Here is a 16935-nt window from a genome sequence, read left to right as displayed (position 1 = left end):
CTATAATGTCATCAATTATACCAAGGCACAGAAAGTGCTTTGATGGCTGATCCACACGATCTCATCCAGCAAATACCTGGATTTCCCTGTCTGCCCATGCAAGTTGATCAAGTATATTTGGAATTTTAAAAGGCTTTTGATAAGAACTCGCACATGAGCTTGTTTTGTTAAACAAGAGAACATGGTATAGGTGGTAATGTAATGACTTGGACAGATAACTGGTTGGTGGGCAGTTACAATTATTGAACCACAGCTATTTACAATACATATTAATAATCTAGACAAAAAAATTGAATGCATCATCTCTAAGTTGACAGATGGCAATAAGCTGGGTGGGAGTGTGAGCTCGGAAGAAGGGCGACAAACAGATAAATACAGATGCAGTATAATGTAGATTTATATGTGCTCATTCACATTTTGGTGGCAGTAACAGGCATGAACCTGATTACCTGAACAAAAACAAATTGGGGGTAGAGGTGTCAATCAATGACGTAATGGCTGATCGTATCCGAGTGCCCCTTACTCACAACATCTTTTAGTTACAAGCCTCTAGCTAGTTGGCAATGTTCGATCAACCTCAGACTGAGTTGAGGCAGCATCAGGTCACCTTTGGTGAAGGATGATTCCACATTTCTGGCATTATTTGCAGCTGTATAGCTTGGCTATTTTAAGGATATGACCTTTTGTTGTTCACCCAAGCAGTCAGAGAACTTCCTGCCTGATTATTTTTCAAATCCTAAAATTTACAATTAAACACATTTCTAAAAAATATTTCTTGTTGATATTATTTTACCTTATAATTGAATCATTAAAGCTTCCGCCCAAGCTGCACATAAATGATTCTGAAAGTCTCCACCTTGTGCAATATTGCTTTCATAAGAGATTCAAAGAACCCTCAACATCCATATCTTTCTTTGGCTTGGCTTCGCGGACGAAGATTTATGGAGGGGGTAAAAAGTCCACGTCAGCTGCAGGCTCGTTTGTGGCTGACAAGTCCGATGCGGGACGGGCAGACACGGTTGCAGCGGTTGCAGGGGAAAATTGGTGGGTTGGGGTTGGGTGTTGGGTTTTTCCTCCTTTGCCTTTTGTCAGTGAGGTGGGCTCTGCGGTCTTCTTCAAAGGAGGTTGCTGCCCGCCAAACTGTGAGGCGCCAAGATGCACGGTTTGAGGCGTTATCAGCCCACTGGCGGTGGTCAATGTGGCAGGCACCAAGAGATTTCTTTAGGCAGTCCTTGTACCTTTTCTTTGGTGCACCTCTGTCACGGTGGCCAGTGGAGAGCTCGCCAAATAACACGATCTTGGGAAGGCGATGGTCCTCCATTCTGGAGACGTGACCCATCCAGCGCAGCTGGATCTTCAGCAGCGTGGACTCGATGCTGTCGACCTCTGCCATCTCGAGTACTTCGACGTTAGGGATGAAAGCGCTCCAATGGATGTTGAGGATGGAGCGGAGACAACGCTGGTGGAAGCGTTCTAGGAGCCGTAGGTGGTGCCGGTAGAGGACCCATGATTCGGAGCCGAACAGGAGTGTAGTTATGACAACGGCTCTGTATACGCTTATCTTTGTGAGGTTTTTCAGTTGGTTGTTTTTCCAGACTCTTTTGTGTAGTCTTCCAAAGGCGCTATTTGCCTTGGCGAGTCTGTTGTCTATCTCATTGTCGATCCTTGCATCTGATGAAATGGTGCAGCCGAGATAGGTAAACTGGTTGACCGTTTTGAGTTTTGTGTGCCCGATGGAGATGTGGGGGGCTGGTAGTCATGGTGGGGAGCTGGCTGATGGAGGACCTCAGTTTTCTTCAGGCTGACTTCCAGGCCAAACATCCATATATTTCAGCTTTATTTGCCATCTACGTCAAGAGATGTCGGGTCAAGTTCCAACAGTAGAATCTCTATGAAACTTTGAGCACAATGTCAGGACTCTGAGCACCGGGTGAACAAAAGCTGGGATGCTGGGACTTCCAAAGTTCAAAATTATTGTCAGCGTACTGTTATGAGCCCAAAGGGCCACAAAACCCAGCAGCAATAGACATTCACCAAGACAAGTGGTTTTTAAAACAAAAGTTATTTTTAATCAACTTTAAACATGAAAATAGAATCAATCTTTAACCTAACTCTATACTTAACTAACTAACCCTTCTAATTCTAAGCGCACGTGTATGTAATGTGTGTGTTCTTTGGTTCACAGTTCAATTTCACTTCTCCTTCTTCCAAGTTCTCTGGATGCAGGCAATTTTTATACTGTGCACAGAATTTAACATGTATAAAGTTCACCAGGCTTTGGTGCTAGATAGGTAAATGTTTATCTCTCAGGAAGGCTCCTGTAGGGGTTGCAGAGAGAGATTTGTTGTTCCAGGATTTCCACAACTGAGGTACCACCGTGAGTCACCTCAATGTCTCGCTGATGAAACTTGCCCCATCAGGGTTTTCCAGATAGTAACCTCTTTCTTTCAGGTCACCACAGAGCTCCTTCTGTTCCTCTTATTACAAGAGAAACATCAGACAGATAGCACTTCCAGCCATCCACTGGTTTGGAACTTTTAATCAGTTTCAACCAGCTCTTCCTGGCTTGCACTGTTCAGCTGCTGTCGTGTCACACACAGACAAGCTGAGAGGGCTTCTCTTCTCACCCTCCTTCTCTCTCCATCTGAAACTTCCAGGAACCCCATATGACTCCCTCACTTAAAAACCCCCACCTTCTTTAGCAAACAAAAGGAGTTATCCTTCTGCTTGAGTAGTTGTCTTAGATAAACAAAACCAAAGGGTGACCTTCCAGTAAGTACCCTGCAGAAAGGTACTTGTAGCCAGCCGGTCTCCATTTCCAAACAATGGTCATTCATTTTATGACAGGCAGTTCAATTAGCACCAATTTGTGAAATGTGCTTACATTCTCCAGAGACCTTCAGTATTTCTTCAGTCTTTCAAATAAGATCTGTTTTAAATCTCACCAAAATTCTCCATTATAATCCATTACAGTACGTACATGACATCTTATACAAACCTGAGATCCTTTTGCCTGAGGGTTAGGCAAAAGTTATACTTACTGGTAACTGGAAAATGTACTCAAAAAGAAAGAAATATAAACATAAGTAGGAAATGTAAACAAACTGTGTGCAAATACCAAAAAAATCAGTAATAAATAATGTAATAAGATCCTTAAATGAGTCTCTCAATGAGTCCATATGGTGCACTGAGGTAACAGCAAGCAAGCACAAACTCAAAAGACTGTACAACAGGCTTTATTCCAGTAAAAGTCTGAACACCAGTTCAAGCCTTGGTGGCTCCCCGCGTGACTGGTTCAGGAGGGGCCGGCTCAGGTTTATATTCAGGTCGGCTGATTGACAGCCAGCCAGGTGGAGTCAGCCCCTTAGGTGATCTATTCAGGTCAACTGATTGACAGCCAGCCAGGTGGATTCAGCCCCTTAGCTGGTCTTCTTGCAGGTACAGAAATCGTCCCCTGCAATAGGCTGATGGTCGTATCACCACAGTCTATTGTTCATGAGTCTGATGGCTGAGGGGGAGCAACTATTCTTGAACATGGAGATACGAGTCCTATGGCACCTGCACCTCTTTCCTGAAGGCAGCAGTGAGAACAGATCATTGCCTGGGTCGATCCTTGATGATTGCTGCTGGTCTCCAGTGGCAGCATTCCACATAGATTTTCTCGCTGGTGCGGAGGGTTTCGTCTTCGACGTCCTGGGCTGTGCCCACTATCTTTTGCAAGGGTTTCCACTCAGATGTATTGGTGCCCCCATACCAGACAGTGATGCCGCCGGTCTTACATCTGTGGAAATTTGCCGGGGTTTCCGGTGACATACCAAACCTCTGCAAGCTACTGAGGAAGTAGAGGCACTGGCGTGCTTTCTTGGAGATGACATTAGTAGGATGGGTCCAGGAGAGGTCCTCTGAGATAGTCACCCCCAGCAATTTAAATTTGCTCACCATCTCCACCTCCGATCCCCCAATGATCAATGGAATCAGAATCAGAATTTATTCTCATGAACAAGTCACAAAATTCGGTGTTTTGTGGCAGCGTCATAGAGCAAACATTCAAATTATAACCATCTTACAACATTACCATAAAAACTAAAAATAACAGTGCACAAAATGTAAGGCTGTATCTTTGGTTCACTGATTATTTAAAAATCTGATGGCAGCGGGGAAGAAGCTGTCCCTGTGCCGCTGAGTGCTTGTCTTTAGGGTCCTGTACATTTTTACCCTGATGGTGGCAGTGAAGAGAGCATGGCCTGGGTGGTGGGGTCTTTGAGGATAGAGGCTGCTTTTTTAAGACACTGCCTCACGTAGAGGTTCTCAATGGAGTGAAGTCTGGTGCCTGAGATGTCGCAGGCTGAGTTAACAACCCTCTGGAGTTTATACTTGCTCTGAGAGTTAACGCCTCCATACCAGGAAGTGATGCAACCAGCTAGAATGTTCTCCATGGTACAGCTATAGAAGTTCATGTGAGTTTTCGGTGACATACCGAACCTCCTCAGACACCTCACAAAGTATAGCCGCTGGTAAGCCTTCTTTGTGATTGCATCAACATGGAGGCTCCTGAATGGATCCTAGAAGATGTTGTCACCCATGAATTTGAAGTTCTTGTCCTCTCCACTACTGGATCCTCGGTGAGGACTGGGTCATGTTCCTCTGACTTCCTCCTGAAATCCACAATCATCTTGGTTTTGCAAACATTGTGCAAGGTTGTTGTTGTTACACCATTCACCGAGCTGATCTCTCTCCCTCCTGTACACTTCCTCATTGCCATTTGTGATTCTGCCGACAACTGTGGTGTCATCAGCAAACTTGTAGATGGCATTGAAATTGTACCTGGCCACACAGTCATGGGTGCATAATGAGTAGAGCAGTGGGCTAAGCATGTATACTTGAGGCGTGCCTGTGTTGATGATCAGTGAGGAGGAGACATTGTTTTCAATTTGTACTGACTGTGGTATTCCAACAAGAAAGTCAAGGGTCCAGTTGTAGGGGGGTAGAGGGTACAGAGGCCAAGAGTTTATAGCTTCTTGACCAGCACTAAGGGAAGTCGATGAAGAGCAAGCATATGTATAAACTGCTGTTTTTTGAAGTAATCAAGGGCTGAGTGGAGAGCCAGCGATATTACATCTGCTGTGGAGCGATTGTGACAATAGTACACCTTGTAGCGACTGCTACACAGAATGAAACACACCACTAACACGATGGGGGTTTCAAATGAACTATTTATTCAAACTTTGCACGCGTCCCTTTAAGAGTAGCGTGAGCTCCTCCCCCGCGTCGGCAGTGACGTCACCACGCTCGCCCAAGGCATGTGCCTTGGCCTAACTCACGAGACACGGAGGTCCCCCGACTGTGCCATCTTCTCGCGGCTGCCCCACCGGTGTGGCAGTACAAGCAGGGCCGGTTCGCCATGAGGATGTACACCACCACAACCTCTGGATTTCATTTTCTAAAGTCCATAATCAGCTCTTTGGTCTTGGTGATATTGGCTGAGAGGTTGTTGTTGGTGCACAATTCAGCCAAGTTTTCAATCTCTTTCCTCTGTATGCTGACTCATCACTGTATTTTATAATGCCCAGTGGAGGTATTGTCAGTGTATTTGTATATTGTGTTGCTGTCGTCCGAGCCACGCAGGGGGCTAATTAAGCAATCCTGTGGTGCTCCAATACTGATGGAGATGGTGGAAGAAATGTTCCTACCAATTCACACCAACTGGGGTCTGGAAGTGAGGAAAACTAGAATCCAATTACACTGTGGGATATTGAGGCCCAGGTCTTGGAGTTTGCTGATTAGTTTTGAGGGGATGATGGTTTTAAATGCTAAACTGTAGTCAATAAAGAACATCCTGATGTATGCATCTTTGCTGTCCAGGTATTCCAGGGCTTTTTGTGGAGCTAGTGAGAAGATGGTATCTGATGCTACGATATAAAAGTAGGAACCGATCCATGTCACTGCTCAGTCAGGAGCTGATATGATTCAACACCAGCCTCTCAAAACACTTCAGACGAGGAGATATTAAGTTGACTACGCTTGTATTCACTAGAATTCAGTGAACCGATTTCAAGATACATAGTTCTGATATGACAAGTGTTCTGAGCCCAAAAGACCCCAAAACCCAGCAGCAACAGAAATTCACTGAGAAAAATGGTTACTTAAACATAAAAACAGGATCAAACTTTAACATTACTATTAACTTAACCCCCTTCTAATTCTAAGCACATGTGTCTGTAATGTGTGTATGCTGAGGAAAGTTCTTTGTTTCATGGTCCAATCTCACTTCTCATTCTTCCCTCTTCCAAGTCCACCAGTATCAGGCAATTCTTATACAGTGCACAGAATTTAAGATTTATGAATTTTCACCAGGCTCTGGTACTTAAAGGTAAATGGTTACTGCTCAGGAAGGTTCTTGTTAGTTTCAGAGAGAGATTTGTTGGTCATTGGACACACACAAACTGATTTCCTCCGATCAGTCACTTCATTGTCTTGCTGAAGAAGCTTGCCCCATCATGGGTTTTCCAAATGATAACCTCTTCTTCCAGTTCACCACAGAGTTCTTCTATTTTCCCTTATTTCAGGAGAAACTCTCTTGCCAGCCATTTCATCTTGTAAGGACTACAAGGGTTTTCAACAGGCTGACCTCAGAATTCACAACCCACCTTCAAAATGGGATTTTCAACAAGCTTGCCAGCTTGCCATTTTACAGCCTCCAAAAAGCCACTGCAGAACTCAAACTGAATTATCTCTCTCTCTCTCTCTCAGCTTGTAAAACCACATGAGCCCTCTTCGAACAGCAAACTGCAAGATTTCCGGCACCAGAATCAGTTTCTGCCTGGAGATCTGTTACTTTATAGACAATAGTCCATTTACTCCACAACATCCGACCAATTAACACCTACTTGTGAAGTTTCTAAAGGCATTCTTCAAAGTTTCTGTAAAGTCACTGTGGACGTGAAGTCTCTGCTTATGCATTGCTCTTACATTTCAAATGAAATGTCTTTTGTGAAATGTTAATATCTGTGTAGTGACCTACACTAAACCCCCAAAATCTATCTCTTTTAAAGACATATTAATATATAATATAAAATATAATATACCCCATAACACTAGACAGACATGTTTTGTTTTACTTCAGATTATCTTTATCCACAGTATTATTTTTCTTTTAATTTACAGAAATAGCAGTTATGGGCTCTTCCAGCCCACAACTCCTCACCTCTCACGTACACCCATGTGACCAATTAACCAACAAACCCCATACAACTTTGAAGTGTGGGAGGAATCCGGAGCACCAGCAGGAAACCTGTGCAGTCACAAAGAGAATGTACAAACTCCTTTTCGGACAGCGGTGGATTCGAACCCGAGTCACTGGCAGGGTAATAGCATTGCGCCAACCTCTGAGCTGGCTGTGCCCTTTTGTGTCAATCTTTATCATAACTGGGGTGTGTTTCAGAACATCCCAAGTGTATACTCATGAAATCCAATTTATTTTAATAAAGGTGAGAATTTTGGATCCATGCCCTTTTGATGGATCTCACTTTCTGGTCTCAAGACATATTGAATCCTTAAACTAAATTCCGCAGCTATGGGTACAGCCCAAACACTTTGGGCACAGTTACAACCTATTTTGGCGACGAGGCTGAAGAAAAATGTCAGTAACAATGGAACAGCTCAAGGCCGTCCTCAAACATCAGCAGGAGAGCTTTGAACTGATGCAAGTGCAGCTAATGGACCAGCTGGCAGTAACAATGTCCATTGGAGCTTCAGTCATTGAGGAAGGTGAGCCTACAGTTGAAACAAATTCTGCAGATCCATTAATGAACTCTATCCCTGTGTTTAATTATGACTCAGAGTCATGCACTTTTGAAACTTGGTCCAAAACGTATGAAGGCTTGTTTTCAGTAGACTTTTCCAAGTTCAGTGAGGCGTGGAAGATTAGGTTGTGGTTGATGAAGTTAGGCACTCGAGAATACAAGCATTACTTAAGCTTTATTCTGCCAAAACTTCCCCAGGAGCTCAGCTTCAGGGAAACACGATGTAATGGCAGAAATATTTGGTGAACAAACATCACTGTTCAACATTCGGTATCAGTGTTTAAAAATGACCAAGAGAGATACCAAAGATTTTGTGGCATACGTGAGTAAGGTAAATCGACATTGCGAGTGTTTTAACCTCTTTACGCGGACTGAAGACCAGTTCAAGTGTCTAGTCTTTGTAGTGGAAATGCAGTCGCACCAAGATGCAGACCTCAAAATGCGGATGCTGGCAAAGATTGAGCAGGAATCTGACATGACCATTTGACAATTAACCGTTGAATGCCAACGCTTAATTAATTTAAAACACAACAGTAAAATGGCTGAAGTGGCACACCCTCTTCAAGTGGTGTCCAGACAGTCAAGTCAGCAGACCCCGCTCGACCAAATAAAAGTGTGACTCGCCCAGCCAAACCGCCTAGAGCCTGTTGGAACTGCAGAGAGTGGCACTACGCTCGTGACTGCCCATACAGATGGCAGTGTTGCAGTAAATGCAAGCATCGAGGATATAAAGCAGAATGCAGTAGAACTGGTAGATGGAAAACATCTGATAAATTAACTTCACTCACAAAAGTGAAACCAATGTGATCAGTGATACAAAATCACTTGCTCGATATCATTCAGTTGCCTTTTTGCAAGTATTGGACAGAGTATATTCTCCAAAGATTTTAAGAAAAATAATGTGAGTATTTGGAGGTGGTTTGTGAGGAATTGTTGGAGCAACTTGCTCACACACATTTCAAAACACAGAATTTTTCCAGGACTTTTGCAGAGGAGCAACAAAGTATCAACATACAGCTTGCCTGGGAGAGCATGTGATCTTTGCAGGGAGACAGAACAATTTTGCTCTCAGAGAGGGAGAGAGTGAAACCGAGGAGAGACACAGAAATCAGTTCCAGAGGGACAAAGCTGGCAAATTTTTGGAAGGCTGACTGGTCAAAGGAGAAGGTGACCTGAAAGAAAAAGGATCATCTGGAGAACCCTGAAGGGGGAAAGTTTTGTCAGCAAGACTGATTGGAAAGGAATCAGTTATGAAACTCAAATCCATGTTCAATTATTTTGGTGCTCCTGCAACATCAGTTTCACACAATGGAACACAATTCAAGGCAGCCAACTTCCATTTATTCTGCAAACAATATGGCATCACTCATATTTGCTCACCTCCATACCATCCACAGTCCAATGGTCAGGCAGAATGGTTTGTGGATACGTTCAAAGGGGCTCCACACAAAGCCAATGGGGAGGGTCCAACGGAGGAGATCCTGCAAGCATTCCTGTTAAATTTTAGAATCACTCCAAACCCACAATCCCCTGGTGGCTCTTTGCCTGCTGAAAACATCTTCGGTAGGAAAATTAGAGCAGCATTTCACAAAAGTCAGAACCTGGATGCAGAGATTTGGATATGGAAAGACAGTTCAACCACCAGCATGGATCAAAACAAAAAAACGTTTTAGGATGGATAATGTGTGCTGGTGCGAGACAAGAGGGTTAAGTCAGATGAGTGACAGCTGGGGAGAATCTTGAGGAAGATCTATCATGGGCGGGTTGGACAGAAAGATGGACTAGACATGCCAACCAGTTGCCAGCAATCGAATGTAACCTTGCTGAAACACCTGAGTCCCTCAGCTTGGATGCTCTTTTGGAGACATTGGAACTGCAGAAACCAGTGACCAACCATCTCAAGAAAACAAGATTCTACCAGCTGCACCACGGGAATCTGTACGAACTTCGCAAAACAAGTAAAACCCTTCCAAAGTGGACCCAAGTCCCCACTCGTATGAGTAAAACAGCTCAAAAGGAGAAGGTGCTAGGACGCCCTAATCGGAGCAACCCACAGTCACCAGGAGTGGGTGCTATCACTGGAGCCATCAACCAATTGAATGGCTCACAAGACTGTCTTGTGCCTTGAAGTCATACTTGTGTAAATTTCTATAAATAGCTCATTCCATTTTCTGTAAAGAAATAAAGAGAGTCCGGGTGTGGTTTGGTGAAACTCTGTGTTTGTCATTAATTCTCTGCATAAGCTCAAAGTGGGAGTTAGATTCCTCAGCTACGCATGGAGCCCAAACATTTTGGGCACAGTTACAACACATACCAAACCTGGAATTGTAAAAGGTGGAGATAGCTAGATTCCAGCATTTACATAATATATTCAAAATGTTTTCATATTGCCATACATAAAACGTGTATAAACTGAATATTCAGAAGAAAATTTAAATAGCCAAATGTAACTCTTAATTAATTCAGGGAAACTTCAAAAAAGGCTTTATTTCAGCACTTTCTCGATTGTTTTTTTTTATTTTTCTTTTATTTCTTGGTTTCTACTTTCTTTAGCACCTCAAGCAATGTTGAAGATGCACCAGGTAGCACAATGGCAAGATATTCTGACGGGAATATACTCTACAACGGATGGCAGGAATGATGAAGTAATTCATGATGAGTTATGTAATGAAGCTCTTGGAGAAACTTGTTAACCACATCAGTGCATTTTTGTAACGAATTCAAATACTCAGGATAAAAGCACCAATATTGTAGCAAATGCTTAGAAACCAGAAAAAAAACCTATCACTATCAGTATAAATTCATATTCATGTGATATCATCATCTAAAATGTTGCTCGTAGGAACACGTGTCTATTATAGGGAAAGGTATACATCAAAATCATCCATAATTGTAGATTTTCGACAAACACAAATTCAAATATTTCCTAGCGTACAATCTAAGTGTTCTTGGTGAAGTAACCTCACTCTTCAACACTAATGTTATAGTTTTGCCCCATTTATTGAAGTGAAGAATTTTCCACTATCCTGTGGCAGCTTGTTTCAACAGTCCTGCACATGTTACAGTTGCAAAATGTAGCGGTGCCCAGCAGGGGCTTGGTGACTCCCGAAGAGATTTGAAAGTAGGGTCCACCAAATTAGTCCAATATCAAATTACAGAAGTGAATCTGTTATTCTTCTGACACAACAAAAAAACCCACATTATTGCTGTATACATGACCCATCTCTGCTTGTTCAAACCGAACAGGAGAAATGCCGGGTCAGTGAGTCCGGAGCAAAAGAGGCGGGATGTCACATTCCTTTCCCATTTGGACCTGGCAACACAGCTCACCCTTTTGCACTCACCCCCTTTATCCTCGTTTGGCGGATAAAAGACGGGTCTGAAATGACTCCCACCAATCCGCCTTCATCGCGTTTATACAGGTAGGTGAGGCGTACTAAAGGCGGATTATACCCGGCTTGAAGTACCAGTGTAAAAACAAAAGGGTATGTGAAAGTCAGGGGAAAGATCATTTGCCCAATCTGACCCTGTGGGATATATTGAGTAATGGGAAAAATGTCAAAGGCAGATCAGTGAAAAAAAATCACTTGCTCGACATCATTCAGTTGCCTTTTTGCAAGTATTGGACAGAGTATATTCTCCAAAGATTTTAAGAAATACAATGCCATCAGAGTGAACACACCACTGTGAAAAGAATAAGTTATCCACGGTGAAAAGACTTAAAGGCATACAATTATATTTTAAACAGAAATGGTGATTCATGGTCAAACTTCCTTTCATAAGTTGGTAAGAATCACGTGCAGGGAGACCTACCTTTGATTGTACATCAGCATTATGATCATTCTGCAACAGCAAAGCTGCGGATTTGGTATCATCCTTCCTCGCAGCAATGTGCAGTGCTGGTAAGCGCACCTTTCCCTTTGTGTCATTCTCCAGTAAGATGGCAACAACTTGGTTGTGACCCTGTTGCAGGGCAACGGCTAGGGGCGTGAATCCATCCTGACAATGAAGAAAGGAAAACTTTAATTCAGTCAAGAACAATAATATTTGCTGAACTGGAAATTAAAAAAAGCAAGCTAAAGTCAACCATCGTACTGCAGAAGAAAAATGGTTTGCTTTAGCACAGCAAATATCCCGATCAGGACAGAAGCATGTTAGAATTGTGATGACTGGCACAGTGATTTGATAAGGCTTTGGAGAGAATTAGCAAGATTAAACAATTCTAAAGGGTTGGGTGAAGAGTCGGTCAAGGTTATAGAGCCACACAGCATGGAAACAGGTAATTTAGCCCACCACATCACATCCACCACAGGACACCCATCTGTTTTGATCCCATCTTCCCACACTTGACTTCAGCCTCCAATGTCCAGGTGATCCAAGTGATCCTCTGGACACCTTGTAAAAGTTGTTCCACCACTTTCTCACACCATGCATTCCAGATACCCACTACTCCATGAGTGAAAAATACCTCCCTCAAATCCCCTCTTATCCTACATCTATGTCCGATAGTTTTAAATCATAAGACAGAGGAGTGATATATTTCAGCCATTCCATCATAGCTGATTTCTTTTCTTTGGCTTGGCTTCGCGGACGAAGATTTATGGAGGGGTAATGTCCACGTCAGCTGCAGGCTCGTTTGTGGCTGACAAGTCCGATGCGGGACAGGCAGACACGGTTGCAGCGGTTGCAAGGGAAAATTGGTTGGTTGGGGTTGGGTGTCACTTGCCTTCTCCCCAAAACCTTTGATTCCCTTCCTGATCAAGAATGTATCTCCCTCTGCCTCAAATATCCCCAATGACTTAGCCTCCACAGGCATCAGCGGCAATGATTTCCATCAATTCACCACCCTCTGAGAAAAGTACATCTTCCTCATCTCTGTTCCTGAGGGACATTTTTGTTTTCTGAGTCTGAGCCCTCTGGCCCCAGACTCCCCCACTTGAGGAAAACTCCACATCCTCCCTAACAAGGCCATTCAGTACTCAATAGGTTTCAATGAGATCCTCCCTCATTCTTCTAAATGTCAACGAGTACAGTCCTTGAGCCTTCAAATGCTCCTCCAATGAAAACCGTTTCACTCTGGGGATTATCCTTGTCAACCTCACATCCTCCCTTGCCAAAGCCAAGAACCTGTGTTGCCTGACCAATGCCTTATAAAACCACAACAACACATCTCTGCTTTTATGTTCTATCCGTCTCGAAATGAAAGCATTCCATTTGCCTTCCTTACTGTTGACTCCACACACAGGTTGACTTTTAGGGATTCCAAAGTCCTTCTGTGCCTCCAATTTCTGAATCCTTTTGCTCATTTAGAAAATAGCCCATGTCTTAATTCCTCCACCAAAGATAATACACTCCATTTACCATTTTCTTGCCCAATCTCCTAACCTTCGGAGTCAGTGCTTCCTCAACACTACCTGCCCCCTGCTCCACTCTTTGCATCATCTACAATCGGCCGCAAAACCAGCTAATCCACCATCCATATCATTGGCGTTCTTCATCTTGGAGACTTGGATAAGATTTCTGCCTCCCACCCTCTCAATACCCCACTTCATTTTCTACACCTCAATGATGTCCGCTCCTATGATCAAGGGAGAAAAAACTCTGGCTCATCATAACTAATTCAACATCTTGGTGAATTTTCTACTGCATCTACTCCAGCTCGATCACATCCTTTCTCAGGCATGGTGACCAGCCGAAATCTGATGAATATTTCAATGTTTTATAAAGTTAAAACATAACTTCCCTGTTCTTATATTCAATAGCCTTACAATAAAATTCAGCATCCCATATCCCTTGAAAAACCATGTTATCTACCTGTAATACCAACTTTAAATATCTTTGGACTTGCACACCAACAAGCTTCTGCTCCTCAGTACTCGCAAGTTCCTTATCATTTGTAGCATATCTCCTGCCCTGCTCAATATTTCCAAAACTAATCACCTGATACTTAATTTTTTTTAAAATGTAGACATACAGCATGGTAACTGGGCCTTTCAGCCCAGAGCTCATACCGCCCAATTACACCCAGTTGACCAACAACGTGTGGTACTTTTTTAAAGGGTGGGAGGATACTGGAGCACCTGGAGGAAACCCACCAGACACGGGGAGAAACTCCTTGCAGAAAGCAGAGAGAGAGTGACAGGGAAGAGAGAGAAAGAGAGAGAATGACAGGGGAGAGAGAGAAATCGACAGGAGAGAGAGAGAGAGAGAGAGAGAGCGATCGACAGGAAAGAGAGAGAGCGATCGACAGGAAAGAGAGAGTGCTGCTGGCAGGAATTCACTCCATCTGTGAAAGCAGCTCAAACCCCTCCACAGTTAATGTAAGAGAGTAGGATGAAAAGATGGGAAGGAACTTGATTCCAGAGGAGTGATCAGGTTGAGGTGCAAAATAAAGTTCAAACAATTTAATAGAACATCAGAAGATTTTATGTTTTTTTTCATGAATAACAGGGAAACACCATCTTACAGCTCCCAAGCTGTAATGGAGTAGATACACATATGTTTTTGGGAGATAAATTGTGAAAGATTTGTTTGATTAGGTCACATAAAAAACACTAAAACAGATCTTATTTAAAATACTGGAGCTCTGCCCCATGCTAGACATATGAGGGCCTCACAGCTTTTGGCAAGAGCTTTAAAGAGTGCTCAAGATACTTCACTAATGGACTGTTGTTTACAAAAGACAACAGATAAAAGATCTTGTTGGAGCCGCAAATTGTCTGGAGATGTTCTAAAAGGATCATGTGGTTTTTCAAGGAGAGAGTCAAACAGGCTTTCTCGCAGAGAGAGAGAAATAAAGAGAGCGAGAGCGAGAGCGAGAGCGAGAGCGAGAGCGAGAGCGAGAGCGAGAGCGAGAGCGAGAGAGAGAGAGAGAGACACACACACACACACACACACAGATCACTTCTACAGTGTTACAGTCAGCAGAAGTAGCTGGGCCTGGAATAGAACAAGCTGGCAAACTTGTGGAAAGCCTTTTTGGAAGATGGCCTGGTCAAAGCCCTTATGGTTCATGCAAGAGAAGAGAACTGGCAGCCAAATGTTTCAATTGGAACAAGTGAAACAAAAAGAAACTCTGTGAGCTGGAGGAAAAAAGTTATGATCTGGAGAAACCTGAAGGGGCAAGTTTCTTCGGCAAGACACTGGAGTGGCTGATGGAAGTAAATGTACAACAGATCACTCTCTGAAAACAGACAAAAACTTCCCAGAGTGCTAACCATTTACCTTTCAGGCACCAAAGCCTGGTGAACTTTATAAATGTTAAATTCTGTGCACAGTGAACTTGGAGGAATGAGATTAGACTATGAACCAAAGAACTTTATTGAACCTACACACACATTACATACACATGGGCTAAGAATTAGAAGGGGGTTAAGTAAAACAATAGTGATAAGTTAAAGTGTGATTCTCTTTTCATGTTTAAAGATAATTAAAAGCAACTTTTGTTTAAGTAGCCATTTGTCTTGGTGAATATCAATTGCTGCTGGGTTTTGGGGTTCTCTGGGCTCGTAACAATTCTTTCTCCTATCGGAGAGCATCTTTCTCAGCACTCTGCCACCTTCCCTTCACCTCTAAGCTCCCTTGACTTCTGTCCCCTCTCACCTGCAATCACCTGCTTGCGCGCACTCCCCCCCCCACCTTATTCGAGAGTCTGTCTGGTTTTCGGCAGACCCCAAGAAGGGCTCAGGTCTCAAATCGCCAATTTCCTTTTGCTTTCCCTGCATGACCTGCTGAGTTTTTCCAGCACTTTGGCATACCGAACATCATCTTACAATGCAGATGCAACATCAGGTCCCAACTTCTTTCCGACAAAGCTCTCAATCATATTTAATTCAGATTTCATCTTAAAATTTCAAGATCAAGATGATGAGGTGCAGAATAGGAGTGAATTGTGGAATGACTGAAGGACGACAAACACTGCATCTGCTGGAACCTTCAGTTACCATGAGAAGCTGGAGTGGAAACACAATAGCTGCATCTGCTGGAACCTTCAATATTAAAGAATTGCGGGAAGAACACAGCACGACAAACAGCATCCCTTGGGAGAAATCGTCAAAGTTTTAGATCCAAACACTTTATCAAGATTAAAATCGAATCGGAAATTTTACATTGTGTTACGTGACCGAAAGTATTCTGAGACTTGTGAGGAGCAAACACACTTTTATTCACTTACAATTAATAGCCAGTATTTACAGAGGTCTTCAGGTAAATCGGAGGTAAAGGCAGGAAAACAGGGTTTATATCCGGACTGACGGTGGGGGGGAAGTGGGGGAAGAGCCAAGAGGAGGGGTTGGCCGTCTCATCTGTACATAGACAGTGAATTCCAGTTCACTGCACATTCAGAAGGGGAAAGGCCAGGGCAGGAACCAAGAGGTGAGATTTGACAGAAGACAAAAGATGTGGGAGGTGGAGAGAGGTAGAAGGAGAAAAAAATGTGGAAGGGGGTGAGGAAAGAATAGTTGGAGAGAAAATAAGGAAGATACGTCCAGGAGTAGATAGAGATGGAAGCAGTTGAATTAGATAGGGGTAGAGGGTTACCTAAAATTAATGTTCACGCCATGAGGTTCAAGGCTCCCCAGGAGGAACATGGTGTGTTCTTCAAGTTTATGTTAAGCCTCGCCCTGACAATGGATGAGACCGAGAACAAACATAAATGTTTTTTTTTAAAAGTTAATTAAAAAAATATTTAGATATACAGTACAGTAACCGGCCCTTCTGGCCCATGAGCTGGTGCCGCCCAATTGGCCTACAATCCCCGCATGTTTTTGAAGGGTGGGAGGAAACTGGAGCACCCAGAGGAAACACATGCAGGCACGGGGAGAACGTACAAACTCCTTACAGACTGCGCCAGATTTGACCAAAGATCGCTGGAATTGTAATGACATTTCGCTGACTGCTACGCTAAACGTGCCACCCTTGGGGGAGTTGGCTATGGGAAGGTGAAGTTGTGATCCACAACCTAAGTTTGGATGGACAGAGTGGGTCAGAGAGCATCCATGGGTAGAAAGAGTCAATGTTTCAGGTCAGGACTTTGTATTGAGTTTGAAGTAGGAAAGGATAATATCAGGTTTATCAAAGGGGTAAAGGTGGGAGAGAAGAGATGGACAGAAGTTGAGAAATATGTGGAGAGAAA

At 43.3% G+C, this 16935-nt stretch overlaps 1 protein-coding gene across 4 annotated transcripts in view; it reads right to left on the bottom strand.

The window, feature by feature from the left end:
* Positions 1-16935, bottom strand: part of LOC138758165 (ankyrin-2-like) — a 355676-nt gene that overhangs the window by 298778 nt on the left and 39963 nt on the right. For all 4 annotated transcript variants that reach the window (XM_069926699.1, XM_069926701.1, XM_069926700.1 and 1 more), the window contains exon 3: positions 11616-11801. In XM_069926699.1, coding sequence (XP_069782800.1) covers positions 11616-11801 — 186 coding nt within the window. The remainder of the gene's footprint in view (positions 1-11615; positions 11802-16935) is intronic.

This window comes from Narcine bancroftii, chromosome 3 (assembly GCF_036971445.1).
Source record: "Narcine bancroftii isolate sNarBan1 chromosome 3, sNarBan1.hap1, whole genome shotgun sequence".
In the NCBI taxonomy this organism is placed as follows: domain Eukaryota; kingdom Metazoa; phylum Chordata; class Chondrichthyes; order Torpediniformes; family Narcinidae; genus Narcine; species Narcine bancroftii.
The sequence above is the reverse complement of the archived record's forward strand: the minus strand, read 5'-3'. Positions and strand labels throughout refer to the sequence as shown.